Raw genomic sequence first — 19,024 nt, forward strand, 5'->3', positions numbered from 1 at the left:
TTCTGAATAACGCAGTGGCTTCTGGTCATAATGAGCCAACCCGTTTAGTTGTCTGTGGTACGAACTCTTGCTTGTTTACTGCTTCCTGATGTTTTCCTGCTACCAATCCGTAGCAGCAAGTTTCAAATGTGTGAATTTTAAATGATTTTCTGGGTGTTTGCAGGGTAAAAGCTTAGAGGAGCGACAGCAGCTTATCAAACAGCTTCGGGATGAGCTACGACTGGAGGAGGCCAGGCTTGTGTTGCTGAAAAAACTGAGGCAAAGCCAGCTGCAAAAGGAGAATGTGGTGCAGAAGGTGAAGCTCTGAGCAGCATCATTTGGGGCTGGGCTGTGGGTGGTAGGTACTTGGGCTCGCGGAAGCTGGTTAGCAGACCCATGTTAAAGGCTCGCTCTGTTGGTACTGGACCTTCTTTAGCTCCACTTCTTTGGTACACGCTTGTTCTGGTGCCGTGGAGTGATATTCATTACCAAAGTGTGGCTGTAGCAAATCCGTAGTCCAGCCTAGCTTGCTGCCCTTGAGGTCAGCTGAGAGGGTAAATTTGTGCAGCTCTGAAGTATTAATATTTGATTTATCATTGATTAGGCTGGTCAACATTGGGTCTGTCAATGGATTTCTTTCCTAGGCGATACGTGTTGATGCTGGTATTCGTTCTCTCTCAATCTAGACTCCTGTTGTCCAGAATGCAGCGTCTATTGTACAGCCATCTCCTGCTCATGTGGGACAGCAGGGACTGTCCAAGCTTCCCTCCAGGCCTGGAGCTCAGGGGGTTGAGCCTCAGAACTTAAGGACATTACAGGTGAGCCTTCCTGATGCTGTTTTCTGTTATTGCAGCGTTTTTGTGCAGAGAACTGTAAATCTGCTTGTTGCATGCGTAATGCTGCACGTTTGTCTCTGCACAGTGAAAATGAATGCATCTGTTGCATGCAAGTCAGTTGTCCCAATTGACTGAGATGCCTCTTCCAAGAGGAAGATAAATGTTGGCAGTTCTCAACACTATGAATAGAACAGTCTGTCTTGTGCGGTCACAAAGCCATGGAAGTAAAAGCAGCGACCACTATTACAGACCAGATAACTAGACTAGGCTGCAGTCCTGATGTTCCACAGTTGGTATGGGAAATTCTCTTTACAGGTAAGGTCATGTCTAAAGCTGAAACTGAGGCATCTCCACGGTACTTTGTGCCTGCCCCAGATTTTTGCACCTCCTGGTTTTGTAACGCAGGATGTGGATGTGGGGTTCTGGTGGTTCTCTGCCACTTCAGAAGCAGTAGCTCTTCAGTAGAGAGGTTCGGAGGTTAATACTGCCAGCAATTTAGGGTCGCAGGAGATGGAAGGGGCTAATTTATTAAAAAGGTGAGGATAACCCTGAAAAAGTTGTCTGCTGCTTGGTAACGCATGCCAAGTGCAAGTCCTGGGCTTATAGGAAGAAAAGTTTTAGCCTGCACTTAGCAGCAGAACGACTGGTCAGCAGAACTGTGTGTTTTGAGACAGTACAGGACGGCCAGAGGAAGACGCTGAGGAAAAATGCAAACAAAACATGGAATTGAAATGTTTACCTTCTTTGGGAAAGTACTATAGACAGAGCAGGGTGCTGTCTGACACAGATACCTTGCTGTATGTGTGCTGGAAGAATGCTAATTCTAGATGTCACAGTTGTTTAATGTTGCACAGATAAACAGAAAGCCAACAGTATGAGCTCACTGGAAGGAGGGCACTCGGAGTGTGTGTGTGGAGTGGGGTGTTTACGCTAATGAGCGATAGGGATTTTTTTCTTGGCACTTCGTCCAGGTCTGCTGTAGGGCGTGGAGTTCCCTGCCATCTTGAGGCACTCTCTCCTATCCCCTCCCCAAGTGTTCCTGTTTGCTAGCTGGCAAAACAGCCCTGCTCTGTTGGAGGTGCTCTCGAGTCTGGGGTGGATGCATGCTCCTCCAGGAGGAAGCCCTGCGTGCTGCTCTAGGCACGCATTCCTCATAGCCTGGTCAAGGTGACCGCTGAAAAGTGTCCTTAGATTAGGGTTGCCTCAAGTAACTACAGGATTTAAAACTGCTTGCACATGTGCACTTTGCTCCTTGCCTGCTCTGGGTTGAGGGCAGCCTGGCGTGTTCCCTGCCGTCGGACTCCATTCAGTTTGGGCTCGGGCAGGAGATGAACTGTGGTGGTTTGCCCTGGCAGACCTGGGTAAGATTCTCAGCCTAAATGAATGACTTCAGTGGGAAAGCAGAGCTCCGAAACATCACAAAATGCACTTTGACCTTTTAGCAGGAGGCTGTGTGTGTGTGTTTGTGTATTAGAATATACAAAGCCCCAGTGATGCACCTGGGAAGCAGCGTTGTCGGGCACTGGCAGCGACTGGGAAGATGGTGTATGGGAAGTGCGTGATGCTCTGATGTCTTAACTGCCTGTAGCTTTCTCGCATGCTTTTGCCACAGACTTTCATTTCAATCTTGCTGATCATTTACTCCCCCATTAACCATCTCTTTTGTTTGGGACGTTTGTTTTCTTTGCTATGGCAACGATTCTGGGGTCATGTCTATTGTGACTTCGCAGTGGGATCAGACTGGTAAAGGAAACGGGCTTTAAGGAAGGAGGAAATACATTGTTTGCACAGCCTTTGTGAAGGTTTTCTTATGGGTGACACTGAAGAACCTCATATAGAACAAGTGGGGAAAAACATTGACAGACATGAGATGTTTAAAGTTTTAAGATTGTCTTTGACAAAATATTCCAGCCCTTCTACCTGTCGTTTTCCCATTTGAACCATTAGGATGGTGTTCAGAAATGCAAAGAACTTTCCCTGAGCTGTGCATGTTACGTGAAGCCTGGACAGGTCTCTTGGTCTCAGCCTGTGGTCAGTTTGCTGTAATCATTGCCACAACAGCAGTTCAAGATTTGTTACACACCTCTGTGTTCCTGGACTGAAGGCAAAACCCATCTCCGTGTTAGTCAGAAGTCTCGTAACTGTTTTGCTTTCAGCTCAGGCACCACTGCAAGCGTTGTGAATTCTGGCACTTGCTTTTAATAGCTTTCTGTATAGCTGGCGAACTACCTGCTTTTTTTCCCCCTTTTTTCCTTTGGTGCTTTTTCCCCCTCTTCTTCCCCTTGCACTTTTACATATTGATCAAATTAGCTTGGTTTGTTTTTAATGCAGAGGGTTTGAAATATAGGCCCTGGAAGTGTGTCTTGGGATGCTTCAGGAGATGAAAATTCTCAGCCTAGAGCATGGAGGTCCTCTTTCTAGTGAGCTGGTTGGCTGTTTGGAAGTGATTGCTCCACAAGATTAATACTCCTTTTCTTGACTCGCATAAAATTCCAACCTCTTTACAGAAAATACGAATATGCTAATCTGAGAAGCCCTCAATTACGGGCAAAATGGAAAAAAAATTATTTAAAATAAATAACAATTTTAGGAAAAGTTGTGTTCAGTTCTTCAAGTAGTATCTCAATGGACCATGGTGGAAAGTAACTTCAGTTACAGATTAGTGGAAATGCTCAGTTGTTGCAGAGCCTGATCAGGGAACTAAAAATCCTGGTTTGCCTCAAGACCCTTTTTTTTTTTTTTTCTTTCCTATTTCTTGTTTCCTTTCTTGACAGGGTCACAGTGTCATTAGGTCTGCCACAAATACGACTCTGCCCCATATGCTTATGTCGCAGCGTGTGATTGCTCCAAACCCTGCCCAGTTACAAGGGCAGCGTGTTCCTCCTAAACCTGGTCTCATCCGCACTACAACTCCAAGCATGAATCCAGCCATCAACTACCAACCGGTAGGTTACTTCTCTGTTGCCAATTTTGGGCTTGGTTGCCTAGTGGGTTAGTAGGAAAGGAGAAGAGGAAGTGCCTTATGAGGCTGATTAATCCCATGGAGATGTGCAGAGCTCAGAATGAAGACATTAGAGCGAAGCTTACGGATGGAAACGTATCTGAAGCACGGACAAAGACAAACGTCCTTGACCTGCATAAAATAATGGAATGATAAATAATGAAAAACTTCCTATTGTGGAGCTGGCAGCTACCAAAGCAGTTGTTCATCAAAACCAAACACAGGACTACTCTCCTCCTGGAATGACAACACTGAAGACCCTAGTGAAGCAGGGTGACTAGTTGTGAGAAGGTGTAGCTTCTCTTTTTGTGGGAGTGTAGTCAGCCGCGCATCAGTAATGAGTCGTGGAGTTTCTTTTTATGCTTCTCTCCAACAGAAGTGTGCAGCAAACTCCCTGCAGTCCAGGAACAGGACCCTTAAAAACTGTTCTTTTTACTTTCAAAAGTCAGACTACTTAAGACTGTAAACAGAGAGGAGAAGACTAGCATTTTCCAATTCTAGCACTGGTCTCCTCAATGCTGCGTAAAGCCATAAAAATCTTTCTCTTGCATTTTTCTTTCCTATTGCTTGTTTATCCAGGAGTTGTGGTTGTCCCTTTGCGCTGTTACTGCACTGAGAGCTTGTTGCTGGGACTGAGCGTAACGACTTGTTTCCCGGGACGCGTTTCCCCATTCTGTGGCGCAGTCTTTGTTCCTTGTCCCAGACTATAACATCCAGCTGAGATGCCTCATGTTTACACAGGCCCAGGTTAACAACCGCTGTCAATTCCTGTTAGGGTTAGTTAGCTAGTTCTTAAGCCATTTAATGTGTCCTAACAATGGTATAGTACAAACTGGTAAATTATAAACATGACTACACAACAATAGAAGTCTTGCATCTAAACAACTGTCAAACAGACCTAATTATGTGCTTGATTGATACAACTCTTTGTTTTAAGTGCATTGCTGTTAATTTATCATCTTTTTGTTTAAGTCTGCGTCAGTTATCCTTGATCAGCTCATTATTTTGCCTGCACCTATGTCAGATTATCTGCTCTAGGATTAGCTTGGTTGTCTGCCTCTTTTTCCCCATCAGCAAAGCATTAGCAGTATTCTAGTCAGTCAGACTTCCCCACCACCACCACCACCTTTTTTTAATCTTTTATATGTTATTCTTGATCAGCATGAGGTTGTCGCCTCAGCCTTGGTAATTGACACTGTTTGAATTGCTGAGTGAGTTTGCTACTGTTGGGGATTTTCCCCTTTGCACGCACCGAAATGTTCATACCCCAAGAAATAGGCAGGGTATATGAAAGGCTGGCAGCAGCAGTGTCTGTGCTTAAATAGGTTGCAGGCTGATGGCTTCGTTTCACAAAAGACTGTGGAAGCTGCATCATCAGGTCAGCAGAAGTCTTTGTGCTTTGTTACTGTCACGTGCCAGAGGAATCGGGGGACTGGGAATCCAAATGAACGGAGGATGCAGAAGAAAGCTACTGGAAATGGAAGAGGAGGGAATTGGCACACTCTGAGCACCTGTGTGGGAGGGGATGGACACCATCTGGCAGTGGGGATGCTGCTTGGGTGCGTGCCAGATCAATGAAGCAAAAGGTGGAGGAGCATAACTTGACAGTGAACAATGGTGCCAGCAAGTGAATCACGGCGCTCGGTGCTGCCTACGTGCCACGCGAGGCGAGGCTGACGCTGGCTCCTGAGCGCAGGCCGAGCCTGGGCCCTGTACACACGTTCCCTTGACCGTCGAACTCCTTCGGCTGCTCTGGACACCAAGTCCTTTCTGTGCTGATTGTATTGCATCGTCGCAGGTCCTTGACTCCCTGGTGTCTGTGTTGCCGATGACTTTGTTGTAGAGGCCGAGGCATGCTCCCTGCTCCTGGATCCCAGCGTGGCTCCTGTCTCCCCAGATCCCTTCGGTAACGTTTGCAGACAGAAGGAGGATTGTAAGAAGGCCATCTGGCTTCTCCAAGCTACCTGTACTATCTGAGCCGTAGCAAGGGACAGTGTGAGCACAAGTCTCTCTTCTGGCATAGATGTCAGAGCTGTGTTAATCCTCATCTCTTCTTTCTCTCCAGCAATCAAGTTCTTCTGTTCCTTGCCAGCGTACGTCGTCTTCAGCCATCTATATGAATCTTGCCTCTCACATCCAGCCTGGCACTGTGAACAGGGTGTCGTCTCCGCTCCCCAGCCCCAGTGCTCTGAACGATGCCGCCAATTCCCAGGCAGCTGCCAAGCTTGCCCTGCGCAAGCAACTGGAAAAGACACTGCTGGAGATTCCACCCCCAAAGCCACCTGCACCCCTGCTTCACTTCCTGCCCAGCGCAGCCAACAGCGAGTTCATCTACATGGTGGGGCTGGAGGAGGTGGTACAAAGTGTTATCGACAGCCAAGGTAAGCTCTGGGGAGATGCAGCGGTGCGCTCTCTGCTGCTGAGACCGCACATAGCCCTGCTGTCAGACTCCTGCTTGCTGTTTCGGCGCTGACAGTGCTCTCTCATGTCTTCTCTGAATCCCCTCTGTTACTTTGCAAAACACTGAAATCTGTGGCTCAGAGAGTCTGTAAAGAGAATGTTTTCTAGTCTTGCACAGCTCTGGACTCTTCCTTCTTGCTGCAGCTTTTTCCAGTCTAAGAGCATGGCCACCTCCGCTGCTAGGGAGCTGTGCGACTGCTGACCCCTGCGGGCATGGAGCCTGTCTGACGGCACCGTGCTGCCTGGCTCCGCCGGCTGGGAGCGTGGGGACGGCCTCTCCCAGCAGCAGCCGTGGTGTGCGGAGCCTGCAGCCAGCCCCAGGAGCAGCCGGTGTCTGCGCCCTGGGGCTCACGGGGCGGCGCAACCTGCCTCGCCGGAACTGCGCCCTGGGGAGAGGTCTGAGGCAGCTCCCTCTCCCTGGATGTTTTGGAGCTGAAATGCCAAATTGCGTAAGGCCCGCTGAGCCGTGATTGCCCAGGGATCCCCCGGCTGGCCGCTGGTCCTGTCCCTGCGGAAAGGGGCTCTGAGCCTCGGCAAGCAGCCTGCCTCCCGCAGAGCCGCCTCCTGCAACGACGGCTTGCAAAGCACCTCGCCCTGGCGCGGGCGCTGCGGCCGTTGCCATGGGAACGGGAAGAGTAGCCGGTGGCCGAGTTGCAGAAATGCGGTTATGTAAATTTTGGGGGCAACGTCCCCTGCAGAAGTGGGAGGGGAGAGGTTTGTGGAGGAGCTGTCGCCTGGGAGGCGAAGGGGCAGCCGGGGAGAGGCTTGCGGGGTGCTCCGGACAGGAGTCCCCTTACAACGGTCCCCGAGGGAGATTTCCCGTGCCAGGGCTGCGCCGTGCCTGCTGATACCGCTGCCAAAGTGCTGCCGCAGCGCTAGCAGCTCTCAGCTGGATTTTGGAGGTTTTAGTCCTTGGAAACCCCCACCGGCTTGCACCTTGCTGCTCCATCGGTGGTGTAAGCTCCCAGCTAGGCTGGACTGAGCCTGTGCTCTTTCCCTGGTTATTCCAGCAGAGAATAATTGAGGTGAAGGGACCTCGGGAGGTCTCTAGTGCAATCCCCTGTTTAAAGCAGGGCCATCTTCAAAGGAAGAGCAGGGTGCTGAGGGCCTGCTCTCCCTCCTGCCCCCCATCTCTGTGTCTAACCATGCTTTGTGAATAGTAGTTTTTCTTGCATCCAGTTGGAATTTCCCTTGCTTCAGCTTGCGACTGCTGCCTCGTGTCCTTTCACTGCACGTCTCTGAGAAGAGCCTGGCTCTGTCTTCTCTAGACCTTGCAGAAGACCCCGGTTAGCGTCTCCCCGTAGCCTTCTCTTCTCTGGGCTAGACGAACCCTGTCAGCCTCTCCTTGTATGTTATGTGCTCTGGCTTTCTGGCCATCCCTGTGGCCGTCCGGTGTCCTCTCCCCAGTTTGTTAACATCCCTCTTGTACTGGGGAGTGCAAATCTGGACACGGCACCCCAAATGCAGCCCCGGAAGGGCTGAGTAGAGGGGAATAACTTCTTCCTTTAACCCTTTGGTGCTCTCTTGCTGATACAGCCCAGTATGTGTTTAGTCGTCGCTGCTGCCGGCGCGCACCGCAGACCTGTGTTCGACTTGACTAGCAGGAGCTCCAGCTCCTTTTTTGTAGAGCTGCTCCCCACCTAGTTGGTCCGCAGCCTTTGCTGCGCCCTGGGGTCGTCCTGTCCCGGGTGTTGGACTCTCTCTGTAGACGCTGAGCTCTGTTAGTCCAGCTCTTGCCCGCAGTGAGTTTGGATGCTGAATTGAGGCTGTCCTGAGAGAATCCGTTTACGTGTTGGCCTTCAGCTTGGCTGTAGAGTTCGTTCCCCTCTCCATCTTGGCATGTCGTTTACCAAGAGTGCTGGGACCTCCTGTGCTGTGCTGGCGGTGCACACGGTGGCCTGCTGCTGTTGTGCGTGAGGTGGGAGGAGGTGCCGTGAGAGAGAAGGGCTGTCCTGCTTTCCCATGTAACTCCTCTTCATGGTGACTTTCAGGGAAAAGCTGTGCGTCCCTCCTGCGTGTGGAGCCCTTTGTCTGTGCTCAGTGCCGCACCGACTTCACCCCTCACTGGAAGCAGGAGAAAAATGGGAAGATCCTGTGTGAGCAATGCATGACTTCCAATCAGAAGAAGGCACTGAAGGCAGAGCACACCAACCGGCTGAAGAACGCCTTTGTGAAAGCTTTGCAGCAGGAGCAGGCAAGTACACAGCCCTTCCACCAGCTGCACAGTCGTGGTGATTGGGGTTTCTCTTGTGTTGGCTTGGGGAGTTTCACTTCTCCACTGGGATGCCCAGCCTCAGTCCACAAGTCCATAAGGCTTGTGACAAACAGGGTGCACTGCTGGTGCTAACTGTCCAGCACCGCTCGCTCCTGCGATGAGTGGGGTGTTGCAAGAGCGGCTGCTCCTTTCCCTTTGCGCGTGTGGTATGGTTTCCCCCCTGGCTTTGTAACTTGTTCCATTGACAGCAGTAGGAGGCAGAGTGGGTTGAAAACTGAGTCAGGACAGCTGGCTTCTGTTCCCGGTTTTGCCACGGACTTCCTGGAACTCTCAGGAAGTCACTTAACCGCTTGCTGCCTGTTGGCTTATCTGTAAAATTGGGGGATTTTCTAAATTCCTGTGATAAAGTGGTGTTGGAGAAGGTGTTTAGAGGCCCTGGGAATATCACAGGAATAAACCAGAATCATCATTTGTGAGCTGTGAAGACTAAATGTGAAGCGGAATCTGACTGACAAATTGGACAGGCCCGTTTTGGAGTAAGAAGAGTCATTATCTTTGGGCTGTTTGTAGCAAGTGGGTGCAGAGATAAAAAGCTGTTCATGTTGGCTGTAGCAAGGCTACAATTCCAGTAACACCTTGGAAAAGCAATCGAGTTTTAAGTGGGTAGCAAGACTTCAAATAAAGCAGTGATTGCAGAGCGTGGAGAGGACAGGCTGTGGGAGGAACCAACTCCCCCCCTCCCCCCCCAAAAATACTGCCCGCTATAATCTCTGTCAGTGTGCGCTGTCGGTTTGTTCGTGGCACCAGAGAGGTCAGCTCTGACCTGTTTGGTACAGGCGTGAACCTATATATGATCTCCAGCTTCCTGCATTGCTACTGCAGGAGTTTGAATCTTGCCAGAGAGGCTGTGGGTGTGGAGGAGAAACGATCGTTTCTGGGGCAGGGTGGTTTCTAACAGCGGAGGGACGAGGTCTAACCAGGCTGTGCGTGCAGCTCTAAAATGCTTCTGTTTCTTTCAGGAAATCGAGCAGAGGCTACAGCAGCAGGCAGCCTTGTCTCCCACTGCGGCTCCTGCTGTCTCCAGTGTCAGCAAACAAGAGAACATCATGAGGCACCACACGCTCCGGCAGGTGAGCAGCTCTCACTCTTTCATAGCTCCTACACAAGGCTCCCAACCAAGTGGGAGCATGAATCACCCTGTTTGTAGGCCGAATGTGTTCTTCTGGTTCAGGTCTGGGTGGACACAGTGAGAGCTCTGTGTAGAGAAAGGAGGCCATGAGCATCCTAAGCTGCTGGGAGAAGTGCCTTCTCTGTTCTCAAGAGAGAACAGGTTTTGGGTCTGACTGCCCTTTGAAGCTTGGGCGTTTTGGTTTTTCCTCTGATCTTTAAGGTTGCTTTTAACCGTAGTCCTTTGACTAGGACTAGTCTGTACAATGTATTAGATGCTCTTCAGTGGCCAACTAGCTGGGCAGGGTGCTTTTGCAGGCCAGGCTGACGGGCACGGCATCCTCATGTCTCTCTCTCCTTTTGCAGCCCAGTCTCCACTTCTCCCACCCATTTACTTCATTTCTTAGTGCTAACAGTGACTGTAGCTGCTGCTGTCTCCTTGCCTCCTATTTCTGCCTTCAGATTCTTGCCTCTGTTACTCCCAGGCCAGCCGGTGGGGGAGCCCGAAGCACAGCCCAGGACTGTGTTAGTTGGTTGCATATCTCTGAGAGTGATCTGCAAACAATGTTTTCCGCATACCGGGCAAAGGCCATGGTTGACTCTTCACTCTCTGGCTGCAGCCTGCATTGTAGCTCAGTTAGCATCCGCTTCCAGGTGTACTGCTGACTGCCAGGCCGTCTTGGTACCTTCTTGAATTTTGATCCATCAGAGTTAGAGTTCAAAATTATACTCTAGACGCTTGCCAAGAAAATGAGCTCTTGCCTGTACGTGGGAGCTGTAGTTTGATCTGGTTTCTGCAACTGTGGCTGTGTGATTGGAGTCCTTGCTGGTCCAGGGAAAGCAGATGTGGTATACAGTGGTATATGTTCACTTCCTCCTTGTTTGTTCTCTCCCTCCTCAGGCTCCACAGCCCCAGAGTACTCTGCAGCGTGGCATCCCCACTTCTGCCCGCTCGATGCTTTCCAACTTTGCCCAGGCACCCCAGCTGTCTGTAGCGGGTGGTCTCCTTGGTATGCCAGGTAACGACCTGACCCTCACTAGAGCAGAGGGAGGATGGGGGCTTAGACCAGACAGAGTGTGGAGCAGGTCAGTCTGTGCGGCCCAGACAGTGGCTTGGTTTCAGGGGCTGGTGTCACTAGCGCAGGCCGGTTGTACCGTGGTACTTCCCATCCCTACCACAAAGGCAGTGCAGACCTCCGTAAGGAGAGTGGATTCGGATTGAAGTGCAGTTGCCCAGGTAAAAGCTGAGAGGATCCTACGCTGCTGCTTACAGTCGCTGGGCTCGGTCTCGCGAACGGGTGGGCTCGTAATAGGGGGCTGTGGGGCTGACCTCTGAACGTAGCCTCACGCGCAGGGCGATGGTACCTTCGCAACACTGATCCATCTGAGCATGCGCTGGTCTGGTGGCTCTTCCTAGCAAGCCGCGCTGTCGCCTGTAACTTGAGGCGGGGACGGTGTCGTGAAGGTGCCCCTCCTGAGCTCACCGCAGGAAGACCCTGCGCCCTGCCACCGTTGGGCTCAGCGCGGGCTGCCCAGGGCCCTGGGGAAGAGGGTGCTCTCCAGCCACCCGGAAGGTAGCTGCTGCCAAAGACAAGGCAGAGGCACAAACTGAGAACAGAGGATGAAACTGAGAGAGGGAAATTAAAATGAGTGCTGGAGGAGGGCCTTCTGGATGAGGGGCTGGAGTCCCTTTGCAGCACGGCAGGAGACGGGTGCCTGTCCCTTGGCACGGGGCAGGCACGGCGCTGGCTTGCGCAGAGAGCGAGCACCGCTGCTGGAGGAGTCTGTCTCTTCCTCCCTCTGCGAGAGAAGGCCTGGGACGAGCCCAGCCCTTTGCTCCTGTGTCGCGTAGTGCAGGGGAGTTTGTCCAGCTTCACGCGTCTTAGAGGAGTCCCCACCTGCTTTTCTCTCCCCTCTCTAGGTGTTAACATTGCATACCTGAATGCTGGGATTGGAGGCCACAAAGCGTCGAGTTTGGCGGACCGGCAGCGGGAATACCTTTTAGATATGATCCCACCCCGGTCTATATCGCAGTCCATCAGCGGACAGAAATAACGCCTATTGACCGTTCCCCTTCCTCCCCACTTCCGTCGCATGCAGTGCCTGTACTGGTGCCTACCGTACACGGGGAAAAAGACAAAAAAAAAGAAACAAAAAAACACACAAAAAAAAACAAACGAAAAAAACCCATTTCAAACCTTCAGCGACCTGTCCTTTTCCAAACCTTAACTCCTTTGGTTTTCTATAGCAGTGAGAGGTCACTTCCTTTGCCCGAGGTCAGAACAATGTCTGCTTGAAATCAGCACTATACATGTGTTAAAGCTTGTTTTATGCTATTTTTTTGTAATGACAAAGCATAGAATTTTTAATTGTGTTGTGTTTTTTTTCCCCCCCCTCCTTTTCCTTTGCTAAATGGACGGTTAAACATTTTTTTTCCTTTCCAGAGACTTGTAAGGGCATCCACTCTACATAAAGTGACCGTTTTTTTAAAGGGCAGCCTGTGCTGACTCGCGGGGAAACTGGGGCAAGGAGACGCAGCGGGCTGGAGCCCGGGCAGCCGTCCTCTGCCGCTGGTAGGGTGCTCTTTCCTTTGCTCGGCAGGAGTAGCGAGGAGACGCTCTACGTCTAGCTGAGGGTTGACCCCGAACATCTTAGCTCGTGCGTCCCTCCCCGGAGGAAGGGAGCGTGGTTTGCGACGGCGCTGGTGCCCGCGCGCGCCGGCTGCAGCGGGGCCGGCAGGGCCGACGGACGGTGCCGGGCGCCCCGCCGGCCGCCCTGACCTGGCGGGACGGCCCCGGTGAGCCACGCGGGGCGCGGAGGGGTTTGGATGCCGCCCGGCGTAGCCGGCGGGAGCGCGTGTCGGTTTGACGCAGCGATGGCACTTCTCGGCCTTCGGAAGCGGAAGACCTAGAGCAGACTGAACCAGCCAAGGGCACGGCGGCCGCTGCGCGTCCCCTCCGCGCCGTTGCGCCCTCCCTCCGGAGCAGCTCTCGCTCGCCACCCGTTTGGAAACCGCAGCGGGTCCTCGCGGGCGCTGGGGACGGCACGGCGGAGGCGTGGGACGCCGCTGCCTTCCTCGGCCGCCCCCCCCGGGCGGGAGCCGGGCTCGGGACGGTGGGAGCGATCCCAAAGCGAGAGTAAGCTGCGAAAGTCGTCCGAGAAACGCTCGATTTGCACTTAACCTTCACACTAACGGGCCCTCCCCACCTCTTCCTCCGCGCGCCCTCCTCTTCCTCTGCAGACGGAGCCGCGCGGGGCCCTCGGCGCTGGGAGCCGGGCGCCGCTGCCGGGAGCCCCCCGCCGCCGCCAGCCCGCGGCCGTTTGCCGCTTCCGCGGAGCAGGTCCCTGCAAGGGGCTGGAAGGAGTTTCCTGAGGGTTTGGTGATTCTCCCCCCCCCCCCCCCCCCGATGTTTTAAAAAAAAAAAAAAAAAAATTTCTTGTGCAATTTTAAGTGCTGCGTCCCCCCTGCGGAGTTGCTTTTACGGGGGTGCCGGGAGGCCCCCGGTGCTGGCCAGGAGGTGCCGCGGCGGGGGCCCGAGCGCGCCCCCCACCCCGTCTCCCCCAGCTCGGCCGCCCCCTCCCTGAGCACTTATCCCCCGGGGGGCCGGCGCCCCCTCCCTCCCCGCCTGCCTGGGCCCCTCCAGAGGCAAAAGGATTTCCTTTTAATTTTAATTTTTTTTTTTTTTGGAAACTAGTGAAGCATAGTGGCGTATATATATATATACATACATATATATATATTTGTGTGTAGCTGGCGCGGCTCCCCCCTCCATCCCCCCCCCGGGACCTGGCGATTCTTTTACAAATCTCGGTTTAGCTCCCTTTGTTGCCCGGTCGTGCCATGCCGGGAGCGCTTGGACCCATCGTTTCTTCTCCTCGGCTAAACCTGAGACTTTTGCTTCGTTTTTTTAATCCGCTGTCCTTCGCCCCCGCCGCGGCGCCGGCCGGGCCCTCCCTCTCCCCCCTCCCCGTTCAAGTGCCATTTCTGCCCCGACCAGGTGTTGCCCAGAGGCGCGAGGTGCCCCCGGCGCCTTGCTTGAGATTAAAGTTTAAAAATTTAAAAAGTGCAATACTTACCGGGGAGTCGCTCCGGCCGGGCTGGGGGAGCCGAGGGCCGGGCGGCCCGGCAGCGGCTCCGGCCCTCCCGCCGCCTCCGTCATCTGCACAGGTTAAATTTTTTTTTTCCCCTTTTTTTCTTTTTTCCTCGGTCTGGGCCGCGGCGCCCGAGCCCCCTCGGGCCCTCCCTGCCCTCCCGCGCAGGGTCCCCTCCCCTGCCCATGTGATGTACGGTTAGAAAAACGTCTTTTTTCTTTTTTTGATACAGAAATAAGGATTTTTTTTTCTGCTTTTGTTAGCTTTTCTTTTACAGCTAGTTGTAGAGCCGCTTGTGAAAATGCGTATTGGGGTGCTTTTCTTTTTTTTTTTCTTTTTTTTTTTTTTCGGTTCCTCCAAAGGCGTAACCTGCCCCTTCGCTAACCCCCCACCTCCGCCATCTCCCCCCGACCCCCAACGAGATCTTAATTAGCTTATGATATCGCTGCCGAAATGTTATAACAAGGACTCATTCGTGTATATAAGCTATTTCTTGACACATTTAAAACAAACAAAAAAAAAAAAATTGTACATTGTGTAGAAAACAAACCGACAAAAAAAAAAAAAGACAAAAAAAACAAAAAAAAAACAGCCTAGCCATGGATATTGTGGAAGTTGTTACGTCCTTTTTGTAGTGTGACCTCTTGTGTATGACATGAAACGTGCAAAAGGGTGGTTCCCGGCGGCGGGGCGGGTAGGGCAGGGGAGCAGCGCGGCGGCTGCAGCGGCAGCGCCCGGCCGGCCCTGCGGCCATGCACTGGTGGCAGCGGCCACCTCCCAAATCTGTGCCTTTCACACACTCAACTAGGACCCTACGAGTTACCAGCACCCCCAGCGGAGCGGCGGCAGGACGGGGCTTCCCCGGGGCGCGGGGCGCAGCGGGCGCTGCTGCCGCCCCAGCGCCGGGGCGCGGGGCCGGGGTGGGGACGAGTATTATAAACTGTAACTGTATTTGCACTGTTTTTATTATTGCATTGGCATATATACAATATACATCTATAACAACCTGCGGTGTGCGGCCTCCTTCATGTTCCCCCCCCCACCCCGGGCGCCGGGCAGGAGGGAGGACGGGTGCAGGCGGCAGCGCGGCCGGGTCCCCTTGCAGCCCCCTCGCCGGGGTCCCTCTGCATCGGCGCGTCGGGGCCGACGGCGGCGGCCGGCTTTGCAGCGGGACGGCGCCCCTCGCCCCCGCCCGCTGCCCCCTCCTCGCGGCGCCAGGTCGGATTTGGGGTGCTGGGCCGGGGGGGGTGCGATGGTGGGGCCCTTGCAACTGCCCCCTGCGAGGGTCGAACCCGCCGGGCGCCTGAATCGCCCCCGCGGCCGGAGGGGGCCAGGCCTGCGCCGCCGCGCTGACTGGGGAGGGGGCCCGGGAAACCAGGCCTTTTGCACAACATCAAGTTTTTGGGTTTTTTTTTTTTCCCACCCCCCCCCCCCCACCCCCGCATTGTGTTGGAAATCTGGTTTAAAACGGAAAAAAAAAAGGAAAAAAACCGCTGTTTAAATACTGCCAACTGATTATGCAGTGACTGATTAAAATAATAAGCTAATTTTTGGAGAAAGGATTAAAAAAAAAAAACTTTGTAATATTTATCACTTGCAAGCTATGTTTAATAAAGAAAGGAATGATTTATAACTTTTTATGAGGCTGGTGTGGTGCGTTTGGGCCGCGTGGCACCCTTGGGTGGGCGGGGGGGGTGGCGAGTGGGAGTCGCGTGTCCCGACTCGCGATGGTTTGGGGAGAAAAGCGCCCGGATGGCGGCAGGGACGTGACATCCCGCCCAGACATGGGTGCGGGATCGGTCGCCCCTGAATTGCTGCTTTGGGGTTTCTCTCCTGGGTGGGGGGGTGGTATTTTTTTGGGGGGGGGTGATCCCAGGGGACCGGGGCCCCTGCGCTGTCCCCAGCTGGGCTTTGGCCACCGCCGCCCTCCCCGTCCGCAGCCAACGGTCCTCGCGGCCGAGACACCGGCAGCCAGGCTTGCTACAAAACCATCTTTATTTGCGTCCCTACAAAATAAAAACTGGGGGTGTTTGTCCGTATGAAGAGCGGGGCGCCGGGGAGCTGGGCGCAAAAGCCCCTTCCCGGGGAGGGGGCTGGCGCCGGCGGCTGGGACGGGGTCGCAGCATCCCGCCGCCGGGCAGCACCTAGACGCGGCGGCGGCCGGCGACGACGTCCTCCCAGAGCCGGGGGCCGAGGGGCACGTAGGTTCGGGCGGCCTCGTCCAGCAGGAAGAGCGGGTCGGGCACGCGGGCCGGGTCGAAGCCCTCCTGGGCCAGGCGGACCTTCTGCTGCTTGAAGGTCTCCGTCATCTCCAGGCGCTCCTGGGGAGGGCGAGCGGGCTGGCAGCGCCGGTCCCAGGGTCCGGGGGTCCCCACCGCCCACCCCGGCCCCGCCGTTACCTGCAGCCGGAGGAAGCGGGGCCGGGCGTAGGGCGGCAGGAGCTGCTCCAGGTGCCGGTAGAGCCCGGCGCCGTCCAGGCGGCAGCCGGGGCGCAGCACCAGGGCGGCCATCCCGGCGCGGCCCTCGTGGCCTGCGGGAGGAGGCAGACGGTGGGGGCCGGGGCAGGCGATGGTGGGTGGTGGGGGACGGACATGCCGGTACCTGGCACGCTGACGCCGTAGACGGTGGCGTCTTGCAGGGCCGCGTGGGCCACCAGGGCCTCCGCCACCTCGGTGGTGGCCACGTTCTCGCCTTTCCACCTGGGGGACACGGGGGGGGAGCTGAGCGGGCGCCGGGATGGGGCAGGGGTGTTCGGGGGGGGGGGGCTGGCGGCACCTGTACGTGTCGCCGGTGCGGTCGCGGAAGCGGACGAACTGGGCCGAGTCCTGCTCCATGAGGTCGCCGGTGCTGAAGTAGGTGTCGCCCTCGGTGAAGACGTCCCGGAGCAGCTTCTGCTCCGAGAGCTCCCGGCTGCCGGCGTAGCCCAGGAAGGGGGTCCGCGGCGTCACGGGGGCAATGAGCAGCCCCGGCTCGCCTGCAGCAACGGGTGATGGTGGGGGCGGCCACCAGGGACGTGTCCTCCCTCCGCCGGGGGCCACCACGCTACTCACCGGGACCCACGCGGATGCAGCGCCCGGCCGCATCCCGCACCGGGGCGCCGGCGGAAACGTCGTAGCGCACGAGCTCGAAGGGCGAGAAGAGCTGGAGGGTTGGGGGGGGGGCAAAGGTCAAGGTTGGGGTCAAGGTCGGGTCAGGCTATTCCCACGCCTCGGGACCCCCCCCCCCGGCAGTGCCCACCTTGTAGATGAAGCTGCTGCGCCCCACGGCGCCCGGCATCCCCGTGTAGTTGAAGAGGGTGACGTTGCCCTCGGTCATGCCGTAGGTCTCCACGATGCGGATGGGGCCGAAGCGCCGCAGGAAGGCTCGCCACACGTCCGGGCGCAGCCCGCTGCCCACCGCCAGCCGCAGCCCGTGCTCCCGCTCCCCAGGGCGCTGCGGGGCACCGCGTCAGCCCCCTCTGCCCAGCCCGGCCTGGCCACCCCCCCCCCCCCCAAAAAAACAAAAAAAAAAAACAAAAAAAAAAAAACAAAAAACCCTCCAACCTGCGGCTGGTTGACCAGGTAGCGGCAGAGCTCCCCAATGTACTGGAAGACGGTGACGCCCTCAGCGCGGCAGTCATCCCAGAACTGGCTGGCTGAGAACTTCGGCTTCAGCACACAGGTGGCACCTGGGGGGGGGGGGGAGCACGAGGTCAGGCCGCCAGCTCCCCCTGCACCATCCCAGCCCCACGTGCCCCCCCCCGACCCTCCCAGCACCCCGCTCACTGATGCCGATGCAGCCCACGACGCCCAGCAGCGAGCCCGCCATGTGGTAGAGGGGCAGCGCCACGTAGACCACGTCCTCGCGGCAGGCGCCCACCAGCTCGTAGAAGCTCAGGCACATGATGGACTTGAGGTGGCTGATGCGGGCGGCCTTGGGCAGCCCTGGAGAGGGGAGCCGTGTCCAGCTCTGGACCCACCCTGGACCCGTCCCGGCTCGCCCGGCCAGGGCACCCACCGGTGGTGCCCGAGGTGAAGATGTAGAGGCAGGTGTCGTTCATGTCCTCGGGCACCCACACGTCCTCGGGCGCCAGCTCCTCGGAGGCCTCGTCCAGGAGCGGCTGGAGGGCGACGACGCCGGCGGGGTAGGGCCCCGCGCCCAGCACCCAAACCGCGACGCCCTCCTCCTGCAGGCTGCCCAGGATGGGCTCCACCGCCCCAAACAGCTCTGGGGTGCACAGGCCGGTGTGAGAGCAGGTCCCAGCCCATCCCAGGGAGGGGGATCGAGCTTTGGGCACATCAATGGGCTGTATCCCTGCCCTGTGCTCGAGCTGCCCCCCCCCCCCACCCCTGGGTGCCTTTGCAAACCCCAATTCCCCACCAGCAGGGCAACCCACCCTTGTTCTGTTCCCCGCTGACCTTTTGCAAACCCCCCCCTCCCCCGATTTCCCCGAACCCTTTGCAATCAATTCCCCCCCACACCCCAGTTTCCCCATAGCTTTTGCAAGCCCCTCCATGCCCCCAAACCCTTTGTAACCCCGTGTTTTCCCCAAACCCTTTGCAACCCCTCTCGGTGCCCCCAAACCCTTTGCAACCCCCGCGTTTTCCCCAAACCCTTTGCAAAACCGCCCCCGGTTTCCCCGGAGCCTTTGTACACCCCCCCCCCCGGAGCCCTGCCCACCCCCGTCCCCCCCCCCGCTCACCGTGGGCCACCAGCAGCGCCCGCGCCCCGCAGGCGCGCAGGCAGTGGCGGAGGGCGGCGGGGGGCAGCGCGGTGCCCAGGAAGGCGGGCCGGGCGCCCAGCGCCGCCAGCCCCAGCCAGCCCCAGACGAAGCGCGGCTCGTTGCCGGCCAGCAGCCCCACGGCCACGCCGGGCCCCAGCCGGCCGCCGCCGCCCAGCGGCCGCCGCCGCAGCGCGTTGGCCACCCGCGCCACCCGCCGCGCCGCCCGCCCGTAGGGCACCGCGCCGCCCGCCGCCCGCAGGAAGGGCCGCGCCGGAGCCGCCGCCGCCGCCCGCAGGAACCGCGCCGCCAGGCTGCCGCCGCCCCCCCCCGCCGCCGCCGCCGCCGCCCGCCGCCGGCACCGCGCCGCCCGCGCCGCGAAGGCCAGGTCGGCCCAGAGGTGCGGCCAGAGCAGCCGCTGCAGCAGCGCCAGCGCCGCCAGCGCCGCCGCCGCCGCCGCCGCCGCCAGCACCATCGCTCCGCGCCGCCGCCCCCGGGCGGAGCCGCCCCGGCCCGGCCCCTCCGGGCGCCCCCCGGCCCCAAAACCTCGCCCCGCCCCGGCCCCGGCCGCACCT

At 56.6% G+C, this 19,024-nt stretch overlaps 2 protein-coding genes across 8 annotated transcripts in view; one reads left to right on the plus strand and one right to left on the minus strand.

Annotated features, from left to right (window-relative positions):
• GATAD2B (GATA zinc finger domain containing 2B) overlaps positions 1-12,020 on the plus strand; it is a 50,478-nt gene extending 38,458 nt beyond the window's left edge. For all 7 annotated transcript variants that reach the window (XM_068922034.1, XM_068922035.1, XM_068922030.1 and 4 more), the window contains 8 exons: positions 164-295; positions 666-797; positions 3,590-3,760; positions 5,882-6,197; positions 8,268-8,470; positions 9,511-9,621; positions 10,560-10,677; positions 11,580-12,020. In XM_068922034.1, the coding sequence (XP_068778135.1) occupies positions 164-295; positions 666-797; positions 3,590-3,760; positions 5,882-6,197; positions 8,268-8,470; positions 9,511-9,621; positions 10,560-10,677; positions 11,580-11,713 (1,317 nt within the window). In that variant the 3' untranslated portion in view covers positions 11,714-12,020. The remainder of the gene's footprint in view (positions 1-163; positions 296-665; positions 798-3,589; positions 3,761-5,881; positions 6,198-8,267; positions 8,471-9,510; positions 9,622-10,559; positions 10,678-11,579) is intronic.
• Positions 12,021-13,075: 1,055 nt separating this feature from the next.
• On the minus strand, positions 13,076-18,924 carry SLC27A3 (solute carrier family 27 member 3). The gene is made up of 10 exons (XM_068921953.1): positions 18,432-18,924; positions 17,747-17,956; positions 17,515-17,673; positions 17,293-17,417; positions 16,988-17,182; positions 16,801-16,891; positions 16,526-16,724; positions 16,352-16,449; positions 16,150-16,280; positions 13,076-16,071 (listed from the first exon to the last, which is right to left on the minus strand). The coding sequence occupies exons 1-10, from the start codon at positions 18,922-18,924 to the stop codon at positions 15,895-15,897; spliced, it is 1,878 nt and encodes a 625-aa protein (XP_068778054.1). The 3' UTR covers positions 13,076-15,894.
• Positions 18,925-19,024: the final 100 nt, after the last annotated feature.

The sequence above is a fragment of the Struthio camelus genome, chromosome 30 (genome assembly GCF_040807025.1).
Source record: "Struthio camelus isolate bStrCam1 chromosome 30, bStrCam1.hap1, whole genome shotgun sequence".
Taxonomy (NCBI): domain Eukaryota; kingdom Metazoa; phylum Chordata; class Aves; order Struthioniformes; family Struthionidae; genus Struthio; species Struthio camelus.